Source organism: Prionailurus bengalensis, chromosome A1 (genome assembly GCF_016509475.1).
Source record: "Prionailurus bengalensis isolate Pbe53 chromosome A1, Fcat_Pben_1.1_paternal_pri, whole genome shotgun sequence".
Lineage (NCBI taxonomy): Eukaryota > Metazoa > Chordata > Mammalia > Carnivora > Felidae > Prionailurus > Prionailurus bengalensis.
Genome location: NC_057343.1, coordinates 214594737 through 214622363, shown reverse-complemented (window position 1 = coordinate 214622363; position 27627 = coordinate 214594737). Strand labels below are relative to the sequence as shown.

At 35.6% G+C, this 27627-nt stretch overlaps 1 protein-coding gene across 1 annotated transcript in view; it reads right to left on the bottom strand.

Moving 5' to 3' along the window:
- The window catches only part of ZFR (zinc finger RNA binding protein), an 86228-nt gene that overhangs the window by 28409 nt on the left and 30192 nt on the right, over positions 1–27627 (bottom strand). Inside the window, 13 exon segments of the mRNA XM_043600399.1 lie at positions 904–999; positions 1858–1955; positions 7479–7620; positions 9240–9390; positions 10121–10326; positions 11640–11802; positions 16477–16622; positions 17685–17804; positions 19208–19401; positions 21258–21549; positions 22068–22225; positions 22228–22258; positions 24992–25239. Of these exon segments, the coding sequence (XP_043456334.1) occupies positions 904–999; positions 1858–1955; positions 7479–7620; positions 9240–9390; positions 10121–10326; positions 11640–11802; positions 16477–16622; positions 17685–17804; positions 19208–19401; positions 21258–21549; positions 22068–22225; positions 22228–22258; positions 24992–25239 (2045 nt within the window).

Below are 27627 nucleotides of genomic sequence, written 5' to 3'. Positions count from 1 at the left end.
TGGAATCAATAGGTCCAGTCATATTTTTGGATGAACCCCTCTCTATCTGAATTCTTGCTACTGAGGAACCAAAAAAGCTCCAACATCAAAGGGATACTAGTACTACATATATAAAAACAGGAATATATATGATGCATACGCATGCATTTTTTTTTTTTCCTGGAAGAACCCACAACAAAGTGTTAGACTTTCACTTTTTGGTGCCTTTCTGCATTATTTGAATTTCCTAACTCTACACATTTTTGAAAAGCCCAGATTTCTGAATTCTTAAAATTAAAAATTTTTGCACATTATTTTAAAACAACTGTCAACAGTTGTCAACAGAACACGGCATAGGGAGATAAATACCTTATTTTTAAACTTTGTACCTTTATGTAAGTAAAAGCCAATTAATAATTGCTGTTATTTTAAAAAATAAACAGGGGCGCCTGGGTGGCGCAGTCGGTTAAGCATCCGACTTCAGCCAGGTCACGATCTCGCAGTCTGGGAGTTCGAGCCCCGCGTCAGGCTCTGGGCTGATGGCTCGGGGCCTGGAGCCTGTTTCCGATTCTGTTTCTCCCTCTCTCTCTGCCTGGCCCTCCCCCGTTCATGCTCTGTCTCTCTCTGTCCCAAAAATAAATAAAAAACGTTGGAAAAAAAAAATTAAAAAAAAAAAAAAAACATTGTGAGAAGGGCAAAGGGGGGGGGGGGCGATACAAAAAGAAACATCAAGTCCAATTCTTCAAATAGTAAAATCTCAGAAAATTAGATATTCTATGACCCCCTAGGATTTCTCACTAGAGAAGGAAAGAAATATTTAGCAAGTGAACATAAAGTTGATGACTAAATATAAAAGATTATAAAAACTGCAGAAATATTTCCTAAATGTTTATTTTTCACACCATGAAGTTACATAGTACTCACCCAGCTTGGAAAATCAGACCAAGTTGGAACTCGCTGACAGAGGTCCCGGAGAATACGTATGATAATCACACAGGACTGCAGACCATTAGCTCTAGCCTTAAGAGCAACACAAAAACCAGGTGAATTAATCTTAGAAATATTGAAAATATCCCTTGATGAAAAAAAGTTAAAATACCACTGTTCAATGGAAGCTCAGGTAAAAATAAAACAAAAATAATCACACTTAAAATTGGATTCAATGAGCTGCCATTTACAGCAGTATTTTATGCCAGGGTTAGTATTTAAGAGCTGGTATTTTAGGTCAAAGTAAACAGATTATACAAGAATAATATTTCTTGATCCCCTGTGAACCTTGACCTGTGTCATTTAAAACAGTAAACTTAAAAAAAATCTGCCTACATTAGAAATAAAAGAAAAAGTAAAGAGCTAAAAAGTTTGTCTAGGGACTGAAAGGTTAAGGAAATCTGTTTGGTTTCCCTTCTGTGCCTTTGCATGACTGCAAAGTCACTAAACCAAACAGTTTCTTCCTCACCTTTCACTCCCTACACTTATTAACTTAGAGAAAGAGGGGGAAAAATCTTAAAACTATACACAAAGCTTTAAACACATATTCCATTATTTAAAGCAAAAGTTAATCTGCAGCCTTATGGAATATAATATATATACACAAACATGTGATGTTCCTAAACAAGTAAACTTTAAATATAGCTACTAAAAATGAAAATAAAAAAACCCAAACTACAAAACACCCCCAAAACCTAAGGTTATTGTCAAATTAATAGTAACTGCAATATGCAGATCTTCATACCCAGCTATGTTAACATATTTTCTGAGATTTAATTTAAAATAGTATTGCTTGGGCAATCTTTTGAAATGTTTAAGCACAGTTAAACATGTTGTACTGAACTACTCTCTCATAAGGCTACAAGAAAAAAGTAAAATGATGTTCCGAACCTGGAACCACTTAGCGTGGCGTAGAGCAGCCAGAGCGTCAAGGCATTTTTGCCTGTCCAAGACGTCCGGTGGGTCTTTCACCATACCCGAGGTTACATCTAAAATGGATTGAATTGGCAAAATGCAGTGAGGAATGGGTGTTTGACCAGGTGAGCAAGACACTTCCTTATAGTAGCATCAGTGTCACATGAGCCATTTGAGAATTTACCGGCACATTAATGTACCCAGAGAATTATTTTCAACAAATTTACATAATCCAATGTGAAGATCAAAAGGAGAATTTAAACTCTTATAATAAATAGTTTCTCCAAATATAAACCCTACCCCCAAAATAAAAAGGGAGGATTACTGGACACAGCGCACCAGCACAAAGACAAGACAAGAGGGAACACAAAAATCCACCTTAATAAATGAAGAGTGTATGATAAACTATGAAGTTTGTTCAGTATTCTAAATGGTCATGTCATTCTGGGGCTCATATAGCAAAGAACTAATAATAAAGATGGATTTATCAATATAGTATCAGAGAAAAATGAAGAGTCAAAGATAAGCATTTCTAAGAGATCAATAATTTCTCTCCTGCAAGGAAAATTTTAGCTTCAAGGGAATATGAAATGCTCTTTTAAAAGGTTACCATAAAATATTCCAAAGAATAAATGTAGAGGAACAATGGGTAAAGTGGAAAAGGGCGATAGGAACCAGCATGATTAAACAGAATACGTACAGAAAGGAAGAGATGCAGTAAAGTAAGCAGAATGCTTTGATGATAAACAATATGTATGGTCTAAAATTGTAATAACTGATTTTAATTAGATTATTGTATTAAAACATAAATGAGCTATCTAAAAACTTGAGGAGAAAACTAGAGACAAGAAGGTAATTTTATATTCATAATAGCTGAAGGGCCAGCTATGTATCCATCTATACATATCTGTAAAGTGTGTATAAAAATAACAGCATATCTGCTAATCAAACTAGCCAAAATAGCAACTAAGTCAATCTAATTCATAGCTCTTGGGTAATTTTAATAGTATAGATATTTTCTAAATACAGTATAATCATATACCAGGAAAGTAGTCTCTGGAATTTAACAGTCTTCTGGCTAAGTGCATCAGATGTATGCAGTACTTAAGATATAATTTACGGGCACGTGGGTGGCTCAGTTGGTTGAGCGTCTGACTTCGGCTCAGGTCATGATCTTGGGGTTCATGGGTTTGAGCCCCGCATTGGGCTCTGTGCCGACAGCTCAAAGCCTGAAGCCTGCTTTGGATTCTGTGTCTCCCTTGTCACTGCCCCTCCCCCGCTCACACTCTGTCTCTGTCTCTCTCTCAAAAAATAAACGATAAAAAAAAAATTTTTTTTAAGATATAATTTAATAAATCATTGAAGGTACCAAAGGAGTATGAGGGTCAAAAGAAATATATGATAAAAGAAGTTAAAGTTGGTTTTAAGAGTACAGGGCCACTTTAGGTAAGTTATTTAATTGTATATTTTGTATGAGCATTCAGTTATCTTAAAAGACACTTGTCCTGGGTTGCCTGGGTGGCTAAGTCGGTTAAGCAGCCAACTCTCGATTTCAGCTCAGGTCATGATCTCATGGCTTGATTTGTGTCGGGCTCTGCACTGACAACACGCAGTCTGTTTGGGATTCTCTCTGCCCTTCCCCCACTCTCTCCCTCATAAATAAACATAAAAAAAAAAAAAGACACTTGCTCTTATTTTGAATAGGTAACACATAAAAAACCTTATTTTAGAAATGGTATAGAAGTCTCTCCACTGCATGGGCTTTCTGTTCTTAATTCTTGCTCTTCAAATAATCAGATGATACAGATTTTTTTAGAAGACATGTTAGAAGGGCGATTTACAGATAATCCAAGAACACTACGCCACACTACGCCACATTCTGAGAATTAACACTAAAAGAGGAATCTGAGTGCTAAAAAGAAACTGTCGGGGCGCCTGGGTGGCGCAGTCGGTTAAGCGTCCGACTTCAGCCAGGTCACGATCTCGAGGTCCGTGAGTTCGAGCCCCGCATCGGGCTCTGGGCTGACGGCTCAGAGCCTGGAGCCTGTTTCTGATTCTGTGTCTCCCTCTCTCTCTGCCCCTCCCCCGTTCATGCTCTGTCTCTCTCTGTCCCAAAAATAAATAAACGTTGAAAAAAAAAAAAAAAAAAAGAAACTGTCAAGACAAAATATTAGTGTTAAAAAAAAAACAGTGAACGGGGTGGGGCGCCTGGGTGGCTCAGCTGGTTAAACGTCTTAGACTTTGGCTTAGAACATGATCTCGCAGTTAGTGAGTTCGAGCCCTGTGTCGGGCTCTGTGCTGACAGCTGAGAGTCTGTAGCCTGCTTTGGATTCTGTGTCTCCTCTCTCTGCCCCTCCCCTACGTGCACTCAGTCTCTCTCTCAAAAATAAGCAAACATTAAAAAATGTTTTAATATTTAAAAAAAACAGTAAATAATCCTAAAACCTGTAAGACCTACTACTAATGTCAGAAACATACTGACCATTAGAAATGGGGCTATTCTGAGATAAGGAAAAGGGACACAGGAAAGCACAGCTAACTAAAGAAAAAGAAAGAAAAAAAGAAACAAGAAACCACTCCTCAAAGCAAGATTACAGAACTGCTGAAGGATCCTCTTTCCATGTCCCCTTATTTACATTATTTGTTAAAGCTAGAATGCAAATAGGTGACAATGTGCAATCTCTTTCTAAAAAGTTTATGAATTTCTAAATGTTATTTTTACAATGTTATAATTTCCTCCAAAATGTAAGAAAATTTCTCTTTTAGCACACATTCATAACTTTGAAATTTTTAATGACAATTTCAAAGATGCCAAGACACCTATTGCAATTTAAAAACAAATTAAGAGCTGTAAGTAGGAAGTTTCTGTTAAATTTAGAGTGTGGATTTTTGCACCCATTTTATATTTCAAGTGGATTAACCCCTTAGGTATACTGTACTAAAAACAAAACAAAACAAAAAATCATACTTGTTGCTTAATACCCAGTTAACAAAACTCAGTTAATTTAAAAAAAAAAAAAAAAAAGGCAAATTCTTACCCTACATAAATGTATTTCATAAATTTTAAGGGGTTAATCACCAGTTAGAAGACATGCTGTGTCCACACTACTTTATGATTAAAAGTTAATGGGAATGTATTAATTTAAATTAACATGGTTATATAAAATATATAATCCACCCACAACCATTTAAAAACTAGTGTGAACACTGCTCAATTCTAAATAGACAAAGACAAAACAAACAAAACAGCCACACAAAGGACAATAAATGCCAGACTCTGCATCCAAAAATCCCTCCTTAATCAAATGGCAGGTGTGACACTGAGCTTTTGAAAACCTTGGTCAAAAATCCTTCCGATGTCTTGGCAGCAACCCCTGACAGGAATCAATCCCCTCTGCTAGAAGGCTTTGGACCGGGCCTGATAAGCTACAGGTGGAAAAAAACACACACAATACTTGTCTTGCTGCAGAAAAGACTCTGTAGCAAGGGTTAGAGCATTTCGAACATTTCAAGCTTCAAGTCAATTAACTGTTAACTTAATGTTTAACTGCCAAACACAGTACCATAAAATAGATCTGTCATGCGTTTAACAGTTATTTGGGCAATTTAATAATTTCTTTTAAGTAATTTAAAGATAATTTTTGGTATTAACCAGGACCGTTAAAGAGGCTACCACACTGCGCAAGTCTTGAGATTTATAATTGCTCTTCCGGCAAAGCCTTCCTTACCCTCTGGACTAACTCCCCAAAGCAAGCTATAGGCTTTACGTGATTTTAAGACACAGAGCATTGGGAGCTGCAGTGAGAGAGAATACATACCGTTATTCTGCAGCAAGAAAGAAGCAATCTTCATAATGAAGCTAAAGACATAGTTTACTGCAGTTATCTGCAGCAAGGAACACTCTATCAATGTTTCTACAGTTTTTGCACATCCAACTTTTCAGCTCAGTGTCTTGAAGTAAAATCTTCCAATTTTGGACTGATCATTTCTCTCACCAAAGTATTTATGAAATCCAGAACAGTAATTCTAACTCAAGTCTGGGTCAGACAAAAATATAATTTTGTTTCCTTTAGAAGGGATAGGTTATCAAAGACTACCACAAATGCGATATGAACTTTAGACTTTTGCAACATAATAAAATGACTTGATATTGCACAAATTTAACTACAGTTAAATATAATTAGATAAAATGTGCTCTGAAATAGTTAAATGGTTATATGAATATAATTTCATCCTAAATATAGCAACTTTTATTTATATCATATTAGATTTTTTCCCCCAAATCCTAAGGGTCATATGTTGCATATGAATTGACCAGATTGACTCAGGAAGTGTTTTTCTAGCAATATCCACAGCTAGACCTTGAGTGGAAACTCATGTTCATAGAAAAGATCCTTTTCACAAAACCCATTTATTTTTAAGACGCAAAGCTTTTACAACATACAAGCCCTGATATGGTATACATATGAAGTATATGAGACATGTCTCCCAATGACTACATTTTAAATAAAGTGTTCTCTTCCTGGGTTGTGGAAAGCCCAGTGCCTTAAAAAAATTGTTTTGCTGTAAAAAAAAACAAAAAACAAAAAACAAATTTAAAGGGACTACAACTAAGAGCCTAATCATGCTATTTTAGACAAGTTAATTTTAATATTCAATATATAGTATTTTCTCTTCTCCTTTATCACAAAGAAATATTAGTGTAGACTAACTCCATACTCAACAAGTTAAGATGTACAAAAACAACATGAAAGGAAACAAAGTAAATTTTATCTGACCCATAAAACAACAGAACCAACATAAGGCAGACACTGACCATGCTTTTTGGCTTAAAAGCTTTCGAAGCTTTGAAAATGTTATAGAACAGTCCCTAAAGCAACATTGCTGGCACCAGCAGGATTTCATATTCTACAATTGTAAAGTAAGTTTAAAAACCCTGAATTGTACTAGAACTTACTAACTACACCTACACCATTTATTTTTCAATATATCTAGTATAATAATATTGGGATCAAACGCCCAAATCTATGTGCATTAGGATGCTCTGCATTTATTAAAACTCTCCAAACCAAAGAGCAACCTCAGAGAACTAGAAGTATTTACCTGAGGACAAGCCAAATCCATGATTACACTTATAACAATGCCTCTTAAAGTATAAGCATTACAAGTATTAAACCAATTTTATTTATGAAACTCTCTTGTCTTTTTTGTAAGACAAGGCAAGAACAAGAACTTCTTAATAGAAGTTAAATTTGTGGCCCCTTACTACCAACATTTCTTTAATTTTTTTCATGTGTCCACTATGTCAGCAAGAATAATTTTGAACTTTTTTTTTTCCAGAAATCTGAGGTTAGCAAGAAAAGAAAAAAATTAGAAAATCAACAATACCATGAATGTTTTATGTAAAAGTACATTACTAAAAACATTTACTTTCTGGGAAGTGATCTTAAGCAAAACTGGTTGCTATAAGTCAAATCTATCAAATTCATATTTAATGCCAGCATGTTGCCTTCTAGGGCTTAATGCCATCTTAAAAGAGTAGATAAATGAAAAAAAAAAAGTTAATAGAAAAGTAGAATGCTTAATGGCTTTCCAACCTCCTTCCCTCATGTTCTCCTCTCGAATAATTGGAGATGTCAGGGTGATAGTGACTTGCATTTTGGGTTCCACACAGGAATTCAAAATTATTGCCGCTTCAGACACAGCACATTTTATGTCATACTTCTCAGGACTTATAACCTATGTAATGAAAAGTACAAACAAATTAGTTGGACCTTTTACATTATCAGACAAAGCAATTTCATTATGGATCTTTCATTTTCTCGGTACCTCAAGCATTTTACTTTAAAAAATTTTATTTTTAAGTAATTGTTACACCCAACATGGGCCTTGAACTTATAACCCTAAGTTCAAGAGTTGCATGCTCTACTGACTGAGCCAGCCAGCTGCCCCTCCCTACCTCAAGCATTTTAAAAGTTGATAATATACTACTTCCTCCAAGAAGCCTTGCAATAATGCAAGTATCATTAGTTTCTTACTATACTTTCCTTTTAGAATTACCATTATCTGTATCATGAGTTATGTGGATATGTCCCTCTTAGATTATGAATTCTTGGGTAACAGAAACACTGCTGTATTTATTATTGTACCTTCCAAATAGCACCTGGGTAGCTAAGTACTTGTACATTTGCAGAATTTGACTGAAACTTAAATAGATATTTGAACCTAACAGAAGCATAATTCAACCTTTCCCATTGTAAATTGTGAAATCAACAGATCTATATTTCATCAGAGAGCAAAAAGTCTTTATTAACATCCACAAAACCAGGAATCACTGCAATTTGGAAGATATTTAATAAGCCCCAGTTTACATTAATGAATGAAGACTACAGATGTTTCTTGCAAGTTACATAATTCTCTCAAGGTCCTCAAACCTTTTTCTCTCCCCCCGTTGTGCACCCCACTGCCCTTGCAGCCTCAACAGTGGGGTAAGAAGTAGATGCACAATGCTAATTCTGCTGGTTCCTAATACTTAAAAGTATTAGTTGCTTTGCTGTGGCCAGGCAGTATTTATTCTGACTCACTGCTGTAGAATACATATTATCAATGAAATGTCAATCCTTGGATTTAGAATGCCTAATTAAATTGCAAGGTTTTGAAATAAATTTTATACATTGAATTATTCAAGGATATTTATTTTAAATCTTAATCTGAGATTCTGACAAACTAACGTATAAAACTTGAAACAAAAAAAGTTTGCTTTTGTAAGACCAGAAGGGGGTATGCTACTAATTGTGCATTGCCATAACTTAGTGGACACAGATAGAAGTAATTCCTACCATCATAAACACAGAAAACCAAAACAAACAACAACAAAAAAATATATCAAACACAATAAAACGGAGGAAATTCAAACTGGAAAGACTATTTATTATATTTTACTAAAAACATGCATTCAGTTAAATAGGCAAAAGATTCATGAATTTTCAAAACTTAAGCCTGCAATACAGGGTCTTTATTTGAAAAAGAAAGAAAAACCATTTTCTGTCCTATAACAACTGCCTTCTCTCCTATGCTTCAAATCTTGGAAAAAGAACAGGAAGAAGACATGTGCTAAAATTTAACATTTTTAAATAAATTAGCAGGATGGCTTCATGTCAAATACAAGCACTATAAAACCTAAAAAGACAAAGTAGAAAATAGTTCTGCCAGTTTGCACAACCAAGCAAAAAACTCAATATGGAAAGTCAAGCCAATAATTTAAAGGCTGGCTTAGGTTTAGGCTAAAGCACAGTTAGTCCTGCCAAAAACTTCTGAACTAGACAAGGGGTAAAAATGAACATTTCCATAATACTTACAGCAAGCTGTTTGGGTAGGTTTTCTGCAATACGGCTTAATAATGTCTTTGAAGGTTTCTCAGAGCACAGCAAAACAAGGTTGACATTTCTATCTCCTCGGAGAAGTAATCCTTTTGCCAATACTCCCACTCGCAAAACTCCTTTTAAAGCTCTGCAGTGAAATCAAATTATATTATGACATTTCTCTTCTCAACCAGAGCCATCATAATATCTACACAATAGTAAATCAAATATTTTTTACACTATTAAAAGTTTCATCAACTACAGTATAAAGATGAATTCAATATTATTAAGAAGTATACTTCATTTAGATAAGAAATATGGATAAATAAATGAAGAGCTAAGTTCTCACAGGGACAATTTCAAAGAACATTAACATTTCTGTTTCACTTTATAAATTAGAGTCATGTTTAATAGAAAAATATTTCCAAATGGTAAAAGGAAAATGAGAGGTTATTGAGAGGTTATATGCAAAACTGATATGAAAGATACTCCTAAAGCTTAAGCTTCTTTATGCTTTATGGTCAATGCATTAAGGAAAAAAAGTTGCTAAAACAAAGACTGAAAATGGAACAGATGCAACACATAAAAACTGAAGAGCAGCTGAATCCAATTACCAAGGCTGCTTTGAAAACACTCAAAATAGTTTTATACAAATTTCAATAAAATGAGTAAAATCACAAGGTTGGAGATTCTAAGGAACTGTGCATTTCTCATTTTAGCAAACAGCAGCTGAATACGTTAAATATCTGACCAAGCAAGATAAGACATGTACATTCACACAAGAGAGTTTTTCAGTCTTTGTAACTTTCTATTTCAGGTGTAAGAAGCCCATGTAAAGAAAACAAAAATATGCAAAGTAAATAACTCTGAAAACACACCTGTCTTTACCTCCCTCTTTTTTATCATCTCCCTCTTTGCTCTTACTCTTCTCATGTTCAGACAAACTGTCTGAAACAAGTTTTAAAGCACGTTCAGTGATAGAAACAATTTTCTGAACTGCTTGTAATTCTTCTTCAGTTGGATAAATGGTTGCGTGTTTTGTCATTACATAACGGTCATCAGATGAGTCAGGACGACGTAAAGGCTAGAGAAAAAAAAGTTACTTCATTTAAAAACGATGTTTCCTGGGCAAAAATAAACTATTTTTCAACTCTACATGTTTCTCGTATCTTTTTAATAAGAAAAGACAATGATGCCAAGTGTCTATTTAAAATTATCTTCTCTTTTTCCATTTCAGTAAAAACAAAAATGCAAACTATGGAAAGTTATACTATCAAGAGTATGTATCTCTGTATGTATATATGCTTTGCCTAAACACCAGATCTAAGGTTATGAAAATATTTTTTACTCAATTTTAAAGACCAGTGGTTGTGACACTTTTTTTTTTTTTTTGGCTTTGATAAAACAGGTCTTACAAATGCTTGTTCTGTGTAAAGACAAATGAGAAAGAGAATCGGTTAAATAAAGAGGAGGAATTTGCTGTGCTCTCTGGACAACAGAACAAAACAAAATCCTCTTGTTTTTTGTAATCTAAACTTCTATGAAATGTTCTTCATAACCCAGGTGTCTCTTCTTTTACAGCTTCCATGGAACACAAACTCTCAAGATGCATATCTTTCCTATAGTTTCCCTAATACATCAAGTGTGATGCTCATGTGGAACCATTTACCTACCCCTTATCCTGTACTCAATTCAGAAGTGGTAGTAGGTTTTAGATGGTCAGGATTCAAAGAAGGAAAAAAAAGATTCTTAACAACTGGTAATGGGAAGGTAATAATTTTGAAGGCAAAGCAGCTACCTTCAAAATTGGTTGCTCTTGCTGATCTCGAGAAAAACAAAGGATAGAAAATCTCTAATGTTAAAGAACAGTTGATAAAACAAGTTCAGGGCGCCTAGGTGGCTCAGTTGTTTAATGTCTGACTCTTGATTTTGGCTCAGGTCATGATCTCATGGTTTGTACGATCGAACCCTGTGTTGGGCTCTATGCTGACATTATGGAGCCTGCTTGGGATTCCCTCCCTCTCTCTCTCTCTCTCTCTCTCTCTGTCCCTAGCTTGCATGGGTGTGCTCATTCGCTCTCTGTCAAAATAAACCTTAAAAAAGAAAAAGAAAAAAAAACAAGCTCTTCTCCTGTATAGCTTATACTGAAAGTAAGAAAGACTCATGGAAACTCTATCAACTCCTTATATATAAAGCATGAGTTGGGAACCTGTTAACAAAAAAAAAAAAAAAAAAAAAAAAAAAAAAAAAAAGGAGGGAAAATTCTGTATCAGATGAAAAACTTACATTGAGATTATGAGACTATTAAATCTAAGCATTAGCCCCCCAAACTGTTATCCTGTAATACTGAACCAATCTTACACGTTCACCCCCTATGTAGACAAAGTGGATACTCACTGCAGGCCCCTGTGGCTGAGGAGGCATGCCTGGTCGGACTCCCAGAAGGCCTAATGGGCCTGGGGGACCGTGAGGATAGCCTCCATCAGGCATTCGGCGGCGATCATCCCAATGGTGTTGTTCTTCCTCCATTCTTCTCCAGTACATGTCCTCTTCGTAACGTCTGAAAATACAGAATAATGCTACAAGCCTCAGAGAAATACACCCCAATAACTTACATCAATAATGACAAAAAGCACAATTAAAAAAAACCTTCCCAAATCAGCCTACCTAATGCCTTTTTTCCACTACTGTATCTAATGTCCTTCATTTGCTTCCATCTATAAGTAAGGAGGCAAATATGAGTGAAGAGGTGAGAAAACAAAGAGAAAAGCAACACAAAATTTCATAGCCTGATGTCAAAGTTGAGGAAGCAAACACCAGAAACCTCAGAGTTCCTTCCAATCTCTCCCTCTTTAAGGGGAAGAGGGTAAACTTAAATGGCTACCTCAAATGGCCAGACCAGTAACATGTGTGAAAGACTTGAAGCACACATTCAAGAATTTTCTATTTTCTCCTTAGAATCTCTTTTATTAATGTTTATTTATTTATTTATTTTTAAGAGAGACAGAGCACGAATGGGAGAGGGACGGAGAGAGAGGGAAACACAGAATCTGAAGCAGGCTCCAGGCTCTGAGCTGTCAGCATGGAGACCAATGTGAGGCCTGAACTCAAGAACTGTGAGATCATGACCTCAGCCGAAGTCAGATGCTTACCTACTGAGCCACCCAGGTGCCCCTGGAGAGAATCTCTTAAGACTATTTTTAATCTCCCCATTTATGACACAGGCAGAGACAAAGACATCTGTACACTATGAGGAAAAACAACAGTGCAAGACAGTGATAAATGGCAACTCACATTCTGTCTCATTTTGGGGGATATATTAACAGTGGAGAGGACTATGGTAAAGTAGAAAGCACATGTTCTGGCTAGACAGAACAGCTGCCACCCAGCCTCTATTAATTATTGCTATAAGGGAATAAAGATTGCAATCCCCAAATCATCAAGATTTTATTAACAGCTTTCAGTATCTTTAATGTTGGTTCAGATTAAAAATACCATGTATACCAAATAAAACACCCATGGGCTGAACTTGGGACTGCAGGCAGCTAGTGTATAACCTCTGCTTTAATGGTCCTCTTCAGAATCTAACTTCTTTTTTATTATCTCACTTTCTCCAAGTTCTATCTTCACTTTTAGCTTCATACTATGGTATCAATAACTCCCAAGGGAAATCATGTCTCTAAAGTAAATTTTGAGAGGCAACTGGGTGGCTCAGTTGGTTAAGCAACCAACTCTGGCTCAGGTCATGATCTCACAGTTTTGTGAGTTTGAGCCCCACATCGGACTCTATGCTTGTCAGCGCACAGCCTCTATTCTTCTTACTCTCTACCTCTCCCCAGTTCTCTCTCACAAAAATAAACAAACATTAAAAAAAAAAAAAAAGAAAATTCTGATAGCAATAAGGTTTTGGTAGATAAATTTATTTAACATGAAACATTAAGAAAGAAGTATGCTTCTCAAGTAGCTCTGCAAAAATTACCAATTTCCTCAGGTGGGGAATAAGCTGTGCTTTTTAGGTCATCTGACTTAGAAGTATAGAAACATACTTCTCTATTATTTAGGTCTTGGAAGAAAAATGAATCACAACAAGCTGAAGGCTCTGGAAAACCACATACATACCAATTTTGAATAGTTTTTTGTTATTACTGAAAAGAAACATTTAAGTTATATAAGGGCAGGGATTTTTTTATCCACTGTTTACCAATCCATACTCAGTGCCTAACACACTATGTGCAATTTCCTAGCATATCGTAGGTGCTTAATAAATATTTATATGCAAAGGAGGAAAAGCTGCGTAATCTAAGTACAAAGAATTTCTAACACATTACAAAGGCAGATTATTCATTAAAAACTGAGAATGATATGTTTAAATACATTTAAAAGCCTGGGTGGCTCAGTTGGTTAAGCCTCTGACTTAAGCTCAGGTCATGATCTCACAGTTCATGGAGTTCGAGCCCCTGGTCGGGCTCTATGCTGACAGCTCAGAGCCTGGAGCCTACTTCGGATTCAGAGTCTCCCTCTCTCTCTGCCCCTTCCCTGCTCGCGCATGCTCACGCTCTCTCTCTCAAAAAATAAACATTAAAAAAAAACAACACTTTTTTAAAATAAAAAATAAAAACACATAGCAGCAAAAACTAAAGGTCACATGCTAATAATAGGCTATTACAATATAGTAATCTATAGAAATCAACAACAGGTAAATAAAAAAATAAAAAGTGAATAGGCAATTACCACAGAAAAAATACAAGTCCTCGAACAGGAAATAAAATTCATTTTGTGGGGTGCCTGGGTGGCTCAGTTGGTTAAGAGTCAGACTTCAGCTCAGGTCATGATCTCAAGGTTCATGAATTCGGGCCCCACTGTCGGGCTCTGTGCTGACAGGAGCCTGTTTTGGATTCTGTTTCCCTCTCTCTCTGCCCCTACCCCAGCCCCGCTTGTGCTCAGTCTCTCACTCTCTCAAAAATTAACAAACATTAAAAAAAATTTTTTTTTAATTCAATTTGTGAAATAACAAGTGTTGGCAAGGATGTAGAGAAAGGATGTAGAGAAAAGGAAACCCTTGTATACTGTTGGTGGGAACGTAAATTGGTATAGCCACTGTGGAAAAGGTATGCAGGTTCCTCAAAAAGTTAAAACAGAAATACCTTATGATCCAATAATTCCACTACTTGGTATCTACCCAAAGAAAATAAAAACACTAATTTGAAAAGATAATGCATCCCTATGCTTATTGCAGCATTATTTTTAACAGCCAAGATATGGAAGCAACCTACGTGTCCACTGATACACAAATAGGTAAGGGAGGTTTGGCACACACATGCAAAATATTATGCAGCCATAAAAAAGGATAAGATAGTGCTGTTGCAACATGGATGGATCTAGAAGGTATTATACTAAGTGAAAAAAGTCAGACTGAAAAAGACAAAATACCCTACGATTTCACTCATGTGGAATCTAAATAAAGACAAATGAAAAAACAGACAAAAAGCTAATTCAGACGTATAAATATAGAGAACTGATTTTTGCCAGAGGGGAAGGGAATGGGGAAATAGGCAAAATGGGTATAGGGAGGTGGGAGATACAGGCTTCCAGTAATGAAATGAGTTAAGTCACAGGAATAAAAGGCATAGCTTAAACCACTGGAATTATACTACTCAGTACAGGCAAAAAGTACAGGTCTCCTTCAAACAAGTATTTCTGTTTCTGGGATTTTATTATTAGCAACCAATCATGTTTTATGCAATAATACAACCTCAAAGATTGTCAATGTAATGATTAAAGACACAATGGAAACAATGTAAATATCTAACAACATGAGAAAAGTTATAAAGAAAATTACACATCTATATGAGAATACTATGCTGCCCTGAAAAAAAAGATATAGCTTCATTTTTAAAAAGTTGACATATAAATGAAAAAAGTAGGTTATAAAAGTGATACATTGTGGTTCTGTTCCTGTTTTCTGAAATTGTATTTTAAAACTTGTACACAAAAACTCCTAGCAACAGTATTCATGATAGCCCCAAAGCAGAAACAACACAAATGTCTATCAACTGATAAATGTTACACCTCCATATAATGGAATATTATTCAGCCATGAAAGGAACAAAGTACTGACACATGCTACAACATGCATGAACCTTGAAAACATTGTGCTAACCAAAAGTAGGCAGACAAAACAGTCCAGATATTGTATGATTCCATTTATATGAAATCTCCAGAGTAAGTCTATAGACAAAGTATATTGTGGTTGCCTGGGGGTAAAGGCTGGAATTCCGGGGAAAATAGGGAGTGACTGCTAATGGGTTTTGTGGTTTCTTTTGGGGGTGATAAAAATGTTCTAAAATTGATTGTGGTGATGGTTGCACAACTCTGTGAACGTTACTTAAAAAACACTGAATTGTACTATTTAATTTTTTCGAGTAAGCTCTACACCCAATGTGCGGCTTGACCTCATGACCCCAAAATCAAGAGTCACATGCTCTACTAACTAACTGAGCCAGCCAGGCGCCCCTGAACTGCATCATTTAAAGATATGTCAGTTATACTAATAAAACCAAACATTTATATATCTCCAGAAGATGAATTTTCTCCTTTCTCCTTCCCTGTAGCCTCTAAAGCTTTTTAATAGAAATTTCTTTGAAACAAACAAACCCACACTTTATTTATGTCTAGAATCTACCAAATCTTATACTCAGGATATTTTTATTATGTAACCAAATGTTCTGTTTTGTTTTAAACAGAGGCCATTTACTTATAATATTATAATATTAAATGTAATATTAAACTTATAATATTAAATATAATAAACTTATAATATTATAATATTAAACTACTTTGGGGCACCTGGTTGGCTCAATCAGTAAAGCATGTGACTCTTGATTGTGGGGTTGTGAGTTTAAACCCCATGCTGGGTGTAGAGTTTATTTTAAAAAAGAAATCTATAAATCTATATATATATAATATTAAACTATTTATTCACATATTTAATATATATAAGGTACCACTTACCACATAATTCCTAATACCAAGGCCACGGTCAAATACTAGAATAGTCAATAAGTTAATTTTAATGCATTTCTTTCCTAGACCTAGGATCTTCCTGAAAAGTGAAAATTAAAAGTGTATTAAACAAATCTGGATTGCTTTGAATGGGAGTCACATACTCAGAATAGCTGTTTTTTAGAAAGGCTGAACCACTCACTATCATGTTACTAGAAGTTAAAGATATTACCTCATTTCCATTCTCCAACGTTCTTCTTCTTCTCGTCTTCGCCAATACTCCTCTTTCTGCATTTGCTTCCTCATTTTCTCTTCTTGAATCTTCCTGGCTCGAATACTGGGCTTTACTTCTACTTGTAAATCTGGATTTACTTTTTTCTGTTAAAAAAGACATTTAAAAAATTAGCAGCCCCTCTAACAATCTACACATATTATTGAATCATACAATCCTACATATTCTTTCATCATAGAGGCTTTCAGTTTCAAATTTCCTATTATAAGAGTAAGATCAGTAAATAAGTTGTATTAGAGAAAAGATTCAGAATACATTAATAAACATTCGTTTTCCCCTCCCACACCCCCAAATTCTTACTTGTCCAAACTTATGACGACATACTTCTTACATAAAAAGTACATAACTTAGTGCTAACCAATTGAAGAAATCTTTAGGGAACTAATGGCTATTTAATTTTCCTTTACTTGTTTGTGAGTAGATGATTCTAAACGTTTGAGTGTTGGGGTTAAAAAAACAACTTTTAATTTTCACCACCTCTGTGTTTAGAAGGGAAAACATGAATCTAGTGCATCAGTCTAGCCTAATTAAAAACTTTAGGGGGCGCCTCAGTGGCTCAATCGGTTGAACATCTGACTTTGACTCAGGTCATGATCTCACAGTTCGGTTGATGAGTTCGAGCCTGCATCATGCTTGCTATTGTCAGCTTGGAGCCCGCTTTGGATCCTCTGATCCCCTCTCTGTCTGCCCCTCACCTACTCATGCTCTCTCTCAAAAATAAATAAAAATATTAAGCAAAACTTTAAATAGATGATTTGTATTTAACTTAACACTTAACAAGTTTTCAATGCAGAATTTCTCATCTCAAAATTCATCTTAATGAGAATTCTACCAAGACAGAGAAGGTAAATGAAGACCTGATACTTCTTTCAAAACACTTTATGTGAAGCAATTATCTGTATTTACATATTACTGGATCCAAGCAATGTTACAAGTCACTAAAAGTGATGAAATATGGTTATACTGTTCTTACGTAAGTATAACAAACTAATCAGTAAAAACAAACATCTGAATCTGAGACATGATATGCTGTTAAAATCAAAGTTCACAAACTATGTGCATTATGTTTAGATGCTTTGTTTTCCACATAGAATGTTCCAAGCTGTGTTTAAAAAAAAAAAAAAAAAAAAAGTTGAAATCTTACTCACTTTATATTGAAGTCTGTGTCTTCGCCCTTTTAAGTGCATCTCCTTAGCATTGGGATCATTAAAACTGCACTCACATAATTTACAATGGAATCGAATTACTTTTCCTTCATCATTTCGTACCTTGACACAGGGAGAAAAAAACAACAACAAAAACCCAAGAATCATAACAGGTATGCTACAGTTGAAGATTTCATTCACGAACCTTCACAGATTCTGTGATAAGAAAATGTTGTAAACAATTAAGAGTTTGAAGTAGGGGAAAAAATAAGAGACAATGTCTATAATTTTTTGAAAGGATAACCTATAGAAATGAATTGTTAAAATTCTTAACTGTAAGATGCAAGATGTGTTAGCATGTATTTGCTTTTGATAATAACTTTAATTTCAGCACTTTTATCCATGTGCAAACATTTAGATTTAAATGCAATTGGCTAGGGGTGCCTGGGTGGCTCAGTCAGTTAAGCGTCCAACACTGATTTCGGCTCAGGTCATGCTCACAGTTGTGAGATCAAGCCCTGCCTTGGGCTCTGCACTGGGCATGGAGTCTGATTATGACTCCCTCTCTTCCTCCCCCACTTGCACTTTCTCTCTCTCATGAAAATAATGAGTAAATTTAAAAAAGGAAAAAAGTGTCACTGGATAATATTTCTCTAAGGTGTCCTGGCCATGTATATTTCTTTAGATAACCAAATCTTACTCTCTTAAGATCTGTACTTTTAAAATTGTGATCTACTTATAAACTACACATTCTAGTTTTCTATCTGGTGAACAAAGAAGACAACAAAACACATGATTTTTTTGATGGGAGAAAAAAATGAACAAATATTTACCAAAAACCTACTGCATGCTAGGCGCTATTCTAGGTACTTTATTTAATCTTCACAACTTTGGAAATATCCAAGTTTTACTGATGTGGACACTGAAGCTCAGAGAACTTACATATGTTCTACAACACAGTGAAAGTAAAGAGTAGTGCTATACCACTCTATGTTGGGCCTTTTGCTAACAGCAAATATTTATTAGACCCTCTGACTTTCCCTCTTTCCTCAATTTCCTGAGTTTAGCTATAAAACCAGAAGCTTTCTTACCAGCTTGAGAAACCAAAACAAACACGATCTGTGAAATCAGCACCTTTAATTTTACACGTGAAACTACGTGACTGTTCAGAAATAAATACTGGCTCTCTCTGTCAATATTTTCACTGCTCACAATTTTTTTTTTTTTTAACTCTTATTTGCAGGACACTTGGAAGGATACAAGAATGCCTACCAAACAAATGGAACGTTACCTTCTATCACAGTGATGGTGTTGGAAGGGAAAGAGAGAAGTTAAAAAAATCATGGTATCACTTAGGCAAGCTTCAAAGGCATGTTTTTTAAAAACCTTTAACAATAATACCTACCATATTATATTCTTTCATAAGTAACCTAAATCTAATTTTAGACTTAAAGCATGCCTGCAACAAAGTCACACACTTCTCTCCTATATCTAATCTCACAGGAACGGTATTCTCAAATCAATACCTCTTCCACATAGTCATGCCCTACTGGCTGCACATCGCTCTGCAAAGCAGCAAGAGATGCAGGTGTGACTGGTTCTGACACGGTGTCCGGCTTTACTTCTGGAATCTGTACAGAGGTGACAGGAGTGCTTTTAACACATTCAGTTCCTTTTAAGTCTTCTGTTTTATTTCCTGTTGATTGCAACTTATTCCCACCTGGAAGAACATAAAAAAATTACAGTAATTTTAACTTTCTTTTGTGTAAATGTATAATCTGATACAGGGAAAATTTCAGATAAAGTTCTTATTTTTTCTACCGATAGTCAAACTCCTGGTGACATCCATCAGAATTGTGAAGAACATATAAACCATTTGGCCTTTTTATCCTATTAATGAAATAAATACATGTCTGGATTTTGCCCTTCTCCACCACCCAAGGATCCTCTCCATCCCCACCAGGACTCTACTAATATCAAGTACCTAAAAGTGAACAGCAAGTACCTAAAAAGGTAGGGTCTAAACTTAATTCATGTTTGTAACCCCAGTTCCCTCCCAACTGGGCAATGCCCTAAGTTCTGGTGATATAAGAGTAAGACTGTGTAGCTGCCTTTGAGGTGCCAACAATTTAAGAGAAGACACAAATAATTACAATACAATGTGGTAACTGCTATAGTAAGTAGAAATACATTATGGGAATGCTTTAAAAAAAAAAAAAAAGAGCCACTCCCCTCTAACATGATTCAGTTAGGAAAGGCTTCACCAAGGGTGTGTCCCTTGAGCTGGGCTTTGAAAGAAGAGTAACAAGCATGAACTTGGCCAGGTAGAAAGAAGAGAATGATGTTTAAATAGAACACCACGTACAACAACACAAAGTTTAAAAGACTATGGTAAACTCAAGGAAGACATCAGCATCAATTACTAGACAGACAGAGGTGATGACCTATGAGGCAGGGGTCAGATTGTGAAGACTGTGGGATGACATAAATAAGGAATGTAACTTTTTCTGATATGCCAGAAGGTCAGTGAAAATTTTTAAGCAGGAAACTAACACAACTTGACACATATTTTAACAAAATAACTTTGACAAGCATTGGAGACTGGACGCAATCAGAGGCAAAGCTCTGAGGAATAGACTTTGAAGGCCTAAAAACAAGGCAGTAGCTATGAAGAAAAACTGACATTTTTTGTAGAGATACTGTGGTGACAGAAATAAAAGAACTATGTACACAACTGAAGGAGGCAATAAACAAGCGGAAATAACGTCAGTGAAGTTTTCCATGTGAGAAAAGCAGCAAACTGAACAGACTATTTCATGGTATTCTTGTGACAGAATGAGACACTGGTTGGCCATAGAGAGCCACACAGATAATGACCAGGTAATTCCTACAAATAGCTCTAAAAGGTGGCAGTTTTGAGTTTGCCCGAAAGATTTCAAAGTTCCTGTACAATGGAGTGAATGAGACAACTTGAGAACACTGGGTGACTAAAGAGGAGAGCCAGAATCACAATCTTAGGAGCACCGCCATTTAATGAACTTGAAGGCAGGAGAACCGATAGAGACACCTGAGAAAGAGGTGGGTGGACATAGGAGAGACTTTAACGCTCTAAGATATAGCAGTCAACTGAGCAAATATTACAGAGGTCAACAAGTTGAGACTGAAAACTAGCCACTAGATTTGGCAATTAGGTCTTTAGTGACTTCTGAAAGTGGTTTTAGAAGAATAGAGTGGAAACACTAAAACAGACTAAGGACTAGAAAAAAAGCATAGAAGTAGAGAAAGTAAGAATTAGGTTGCAGCTTGAGAAGATTATAGTAATAAGACAATATATATATTTTTTAAGACTACAGAAGACACAGGGAAACCTGTATGACTATAAGGAAGAAACTATAAGAAGATTGAGGACTGCTTAAAAATTCAAGAGAAAAGAACAGGTATGTGATTAAAGAAGGTCCCAGAGAAGAAAGGAGGAGATGGATACAAGAGCATAAAGCAGATGGGTTAGTTCTGGAATGGAGAAGAAACATCACTTTGACAGAGTTAGGAGGAACACAGAGAATCTTCAGTACTTGCCAACAAAGTTTATTTTGGGTGTAGAGGTTTTCTTGGCAGCCATATTTGTAGGCACTGCTGATACTTTAGTGTTGGATGTGCTATTAAGAGACGAGTTTCCTGTAGTTGTAAGACCTTTCACTGAAGAAGTTGCAATTGATGAAGTATTCACAGTACAATTGCTTGCTGCAATGCTTGAGGGAGAGGCAGTTGGTTTTGAAGCAGACACAGCTGTTGAAGAAGTAGCTTGGCTAACAACGTTTGGTTCTGTTGAAGGAATGGGTTTACCAAGTTTTGTGTGTAATTTAACCACCTACAAAATAAAAGCACATTTGTCAGGAAACTCAAAAAGTGTAGATTTTTGAGTATGTCTAAAAGATTTTATACAATGAAAATCTGAACTATATTTTCGTATTTTTATATTTTTATACACAAAACTCATTACTTTCAAAACAATCTCTGTGATGCAGATTTCGATACATATTCCATCTAGCACTAGGTGAGGAAACCAAGGCAGAGGAAGATGAAATCAACTTGGCTACATGCACACTAACCTAGATTTAAGTATGACAAGAGGAGGCAAATAATCATACAACAAATTTCCAATTGGCAGAATAAATGATCGAGTTCAATTTAAAGAAAAAAGGTCTACAGTCTTTCTCTCGTTAAGCAATGACTATCTGATATTACTTTTATATATATTAACATACAAACAAGGCATGTAATCCACTCAGTTTTTAAGTTTTGAAGTCACCTATACTTAAACCCTCCATTGAAAAAGTAAAAGAAAAGAGAGTAAGACATAAGGGTGTGTGGGGAAAAAACACCTACTTTCTGATGCTTAGCACCACGAATGTGGGCAGCATATGCATCTGCTCCTGTACAAGACACATCGCAGAGCTCACAACGTAGCTGATTTTGAGTCCCACGAGTAGAGTTGTTGCTGCTGCTGGTATTTTGTGAGGCTTTCAATGCGGCTTCTTTTTTTTATGTTTCTGTCCTTCTAAATGTTCTTTATAAGTCTGTTTCAAACAAAAACGATAAATTTTGCTTTGCTAATTTTCTATCTATAACCATTCAAAATATTCAATTCTCAAATCTCTAATACTCATTTAAGAATGAGTACTAAACAACTGTAAAAGCAATTACAGCATGTGGGATTCCCTATCTATTTATCTATCCATATTTATCTGTGGTTCTCTGCACTTTGTTTACCAAGAATACATTTATCTAACACTGATTTACAAAGGCCTTTCATACTTAGCCACATTATCAATAGAAGGTACATCACTTTCAGTTTTAAGAATCTGCATCTTTTACTGCTTATGTATAATCATGGACAGAGTGATGATTCCACAAATTATTTTCATTATAGAATTAAGATGGGGGGGCTGTATCTACATCATGAAAAAAAAATTATGGAACGGTAACAAGACTCTTTACAAACAGGTATGTCTATTTATAAAACTGACTTTTCTACTTAGAATGCATTTTCACATAGAATCCATGCCATCCCGAACAAAAGCCTATTTAAAATAGGTAACAGCCAAAATTGTATGTATTTGCAAGGAAAAAATTATTATTGTACTTCTAACCAACAAAATAGTGAAATTGTGTATAAAAAACTGTCTGGAATCAGATGATCGAAGAAGGCAGATTTGTGAAGAAGGCAGAAGTGAAGAGGCTACTAAGGACTACTGTTTGCTTTGTCTTGAGTGGGGCCAAAAGTTCCTCTTTCATGTTTTATTTTTAAAATTGTCTTTAAGACAGATGTATAATTAGCAAAAAATTGTATTTTCATCATAGAATCTCAGAGGTGGATGGGACTTTAAACATAACCTAAAACAGTGATTTTCTAATTTTTAAAAAAGAGAATCCTTTCTCCAAGTGAAATCTTATACAGAAGTAGAGAAAGTTGTTCTGTTTTTGAAACAGAAGAGGGAGACCTAAGACCCAGCCATTTGATTCTTCTCGTTATCTGCAGTGGCCTGAACTGGCTCCATGAAGCACTCTGAGGCTCAATTATTTAGGGCACGTCCTTATCACAGAAGTGAGAAAACAAAAGCCCAAAGAAGTAAAGGCCTTCAACTTGCCCAAAGCCACACAATGGTGGAGCCAGGACTGGGAACCATGGCCCCTTAAATCTGAACCCGCTTATTCTCCCTCCTTATGTCTACACCTAGACTCTAACTTACAATATCAGTGATATTTTTCCCTAAGGCTCATCAGCCCCTTAAGGCACTGCCCTCTGACCTGCTTGGCCTGTTCTTTCAGAACAATCTAGACAATGGTCAGCCTTATATATACTCATTAAAATGCTGCTTTTCACCTGTCATCCTACAGCTATGTTCTATCCTTTTATATGTATATCACATATTCAAAACATCTCTTAGGCCACTCATAGCATCATCTCCTCTAAACAGCCCATCGTGGAGTAGGATATCCTCCTTCCATGTTTAATCCTGGGCCAACACCAACATTCCCACCTGTTCCGTCTCCCCTAGCCATGTAATCACAATGAAACTGTTTCCTATCACACTCAAAATAGAGAGAAAAAAGGTTTTACATAACTAGTCACATATATTAAATATTCCACAATTATTTCCTAATTTGGTGTAACACAGGAAATACTGACAATTTAAAATAATCTTAAAAAATAGGTATTTAAAAGTAGAACTTATCTAGTAAATTAACAAGAATGTACACAGGTGGGGCAGGAGTGGAAAACAATGTAACTGAAAGAAACTACTACAAAGTTTGTTCCTTTCCAATAAGCCTTTTATCTGCCAAACTGCTTATCAAATTTTTATATAAAAACACACACTCTTAAATATTAACAAATTATGTTGGGATAAGAGTTGAACATATTAGATTTTATAAACACTCATGCCTAAATCACACATTTTAAACTGCAGCAATCAGGAAAAAAACAAAATGGGGGTTGGGGGGGGGATAAAGATTTTACTTTATGCTTTACTATACTTTATGCTTCTTTAGTTGATATTTCTGAAAAAGACACTTCCCCACATCTTTCTTGTTTCCAAAGTTCCTATTCCCTCATGGAAGATATTATATAGCAATAGTAATATTCTACAAAGCATATACAAAAATCATTCTTATTAGAAATGTTACCCTGCAAACTACAGATTAGAAAAAAATTTATTTTAAGAATTTTTAAAATTCAGAAAGACAATTTTCTTCTGCTATTTATATGCTCCAAAAAAGTAGCACACTTGACAAAGTCCTCTCATCTTTAATGCAAGTATGTAAAGCTGAATTCTCTCTATGGTCATCCTTTTTCAGGTGTAAAATTCTATCCATACACTCAAAATGGACCTCAAAGAAAAGCTAAGGAAATCAAGAGCCAACTGTGTTAAGCAAGCTGTGGATGCTAAAAGAGAAATAAAAATTCAATCTTACCCCCAACCCCAATTAATCTGAATGTAAGGCTTCTAAGTTAAATTTAAGTTTTACTTTAAAGAGCAAAGTATCTTTACGGAAAAAAGTACAATTTGCCCATTTTTCATTAACATTCATAATCATTTTTAAAGTTTCTTCTTAATAGAATTCTTATGTGTCAGTACAAATACTTCCTTGAAAATGACTGTTTAGGAAAATATGTATGTGTTAGCTAAAAGCTAACAGGAAAGAAAATGTAAACCTTCTCTGTAAGCATAAGAGTTAGAATATCAACCATACTTAACTATCAAAAATAACCATTGAAGACTCATGGTAAAACATACAACGTTAAGTACCTGTGGTCCAGCACAGCTGATCTTACAAACATCACAATAGTGAATCTGGGGTGGTTTGGGAGGCTGTTTTGGTTTCAGTTGTTTATTTTGGAATGGTGCTTTTTTAGTAAAGGTGGTCCCTGTCCAGGCAGCTGTTGCAGCAGCAGCTGCTGCTGCGGCCGCCGCCTGCTTCTGTTGCTGCTGCTGCTGTTGGTAGTAGGAGGATGCAGCTGAATACACTGCTGCTTCATAACCTGAATAAGACGTACCTTACAAATAAAATCAAACAAAGATTATGTTAAATAATTACAAAAGGCCAAGTTAAATGTCATGAATTTAAATTCAATAAATTCCGCCAATATAGGTAGGTTTACGTGTGCATATTTACAAATATGTATCTCACAAAACCTGGAAAAATCTTTATCTTCCTTTTATAGAAGTCAATCAAGTTTTTAACTCAACACATGCCAGGCGTTACAGAGGCATAGAAAAAGTTTAAGATTTGGTTTTTGCCTTCAAAAAACATATAGTTCAGTTGGTGGGCTACAACAGAGTGATAAAGTTACATGGTCACGGAATCTGTTAATATTTCTCCCAAAAGAATTCCTCTGAATACAATTTGGGAAGGGTTGAATTTGAGGAAGAGTCTGAACTAAGATACTAGTAGGAAAAAAAGAAACTCATGAAAGTAAGATTTTTATATACTTGATGGCTAAGAGAATAGAAGAAATAAAAGAACAGAAAACACACCAAGATTTTGAAACCCACTGATTGACTGATGGGCTGTGCAACTGATAAAAGCAAGTGGCTGACAGAAGCTGGTTTGGAGAAGTAAGGTGAATAAACCCTAGCAGAAGTTTGTGATATGGAACCAGAGTTTAGATGAATATACAGGACAACAGACGGAAGATTTTGGACTTAAGGACCAAATACACTGTTTTTCATCCTCCAAAAGAGACAGAAGCACTATATTTTCTGGTTGAATGTATGGATTCTATCCATGTCCATTGTTCAAAGTGTAATGAATAAGCACATGAAGCTTGTTACTGACATAAACATAATACATATACACGTTGTTTATGTTCAGTGATTTATAGACCTAAAAATCTATAAAAGTTTTAAATTTGACAAAGTTGCTGTATAAAATGACCTCAAAACTAGAAAACTTAACCCCCTTTCTAAACTAAGATCTCTGGAAATTTGGTGGACTCCCTATTTACCCCATTACAGTAAGACTTTTTTTTCTCTGAAGTGGAAATGAGCGGAAAAAGAGTCATGTAAGGCTCAAAAAAAAGATTCCTGGTTGCCAGGATGGCAAAGAAGAAATACTTGAGGAAAACTGAACTTTTGATGTCTCAAATGCAGACTGCTTTATTGGAAAAAAAAAAAAAAAAAAGACTTCTGACCCACTAGCTCCAAGGCATCTACACGCAGGGAAGAAAACATTAATTAGAAAGGTGAGGATTTTAAGATGCATGGGAAATCAGAATCATGGCATCCGAAACTGGAAATATCTAGAAAAGAGACCAAATAACTTGCATGAAAAGGCTTCCTAGAGTTTTATGTCAGGTTATTAAATTACATAAATGCTTCTAAAGATAGAAAGTGTGGTAGGGGTGCCTGGGTGGCTTTAGTCAGTTGAGCATCTGACTTCGGCTCAGGTCATGATCTCACAGCTTGTGAGTTCGAGCCCCGCGTCGGGCTCTGTGCTGACAGCTTGGAGCCTGGAGCCTTCTTCGGATTCTGCGTCTCCCTCTCTCTCTCTGCCCCTAACCCACTCGCATTCTGTCTCTGTCAAAAATAAATGAACATTAAAAAAAAAAAGAAAGAAAGTGTAATAAGAGAAGAAAACATCTAAAAATAAAAGTAGGGAGAAGTAGGTAGGTATATCAATACTAAGAATATGATCAGATAAAAAAACAATTAGAAAACAACTGATGTAGGGGCGCATGAAGTGTGTGACTCTTGATTTCAGTTCAGGTCATGATCTCATAGTTCATGAGATCGAGCCCCGCGTCGGGCTTTGTGCTGACAGCTTGGAGCCTACTTGGGTGGGTCGGTCTCTCTCTCTCTGCCCCTCCCCAGCTAACATGCTCTCTCTCTCTCTCCCTCAAACATTTTTTAAAAAGAAAGAAAAAAGAGAACAACTGATGTAAATGATCCAGGGAAAACCTATATAGATCAATAAACTCTTTTCTGGTCAGTTTTACCAATGTCCTTTGTTATTTAAAAATGGGATAGAAGAGGGGCACCTGGGTGGCTCAGTTGGTTAAGTGTCCGACATCAGCTCAGGTCATGATCTCACAGCTGGGGAGTTTGAGACTCACGTCGGGCTCTGTACTAACAGCTCAGAATCTGGAACCTACTTCAGATTCTGTATCTCACCCTCTCTCTACCCCTCCCCAGCTTGCGCTCTATTTCTCTCTCAAAAAATAAATAAAAAACAATAAAAAAATTTTTTAGGAATGTGATAGAAAAATATAATTAAGTTCACAGCCAAGTATCTTCAAAATAATAGTTTAAATATCACTCTTAAAATCCATTAAGTTGTCTAGTTAAAGCTACCTTTAGATTAAAACTGGCTAGGACCATGATTTTTGTATGAATCTTTATAATAGATATTTTCTAAATAACTAGCTGTTAGATACAGAAACTGT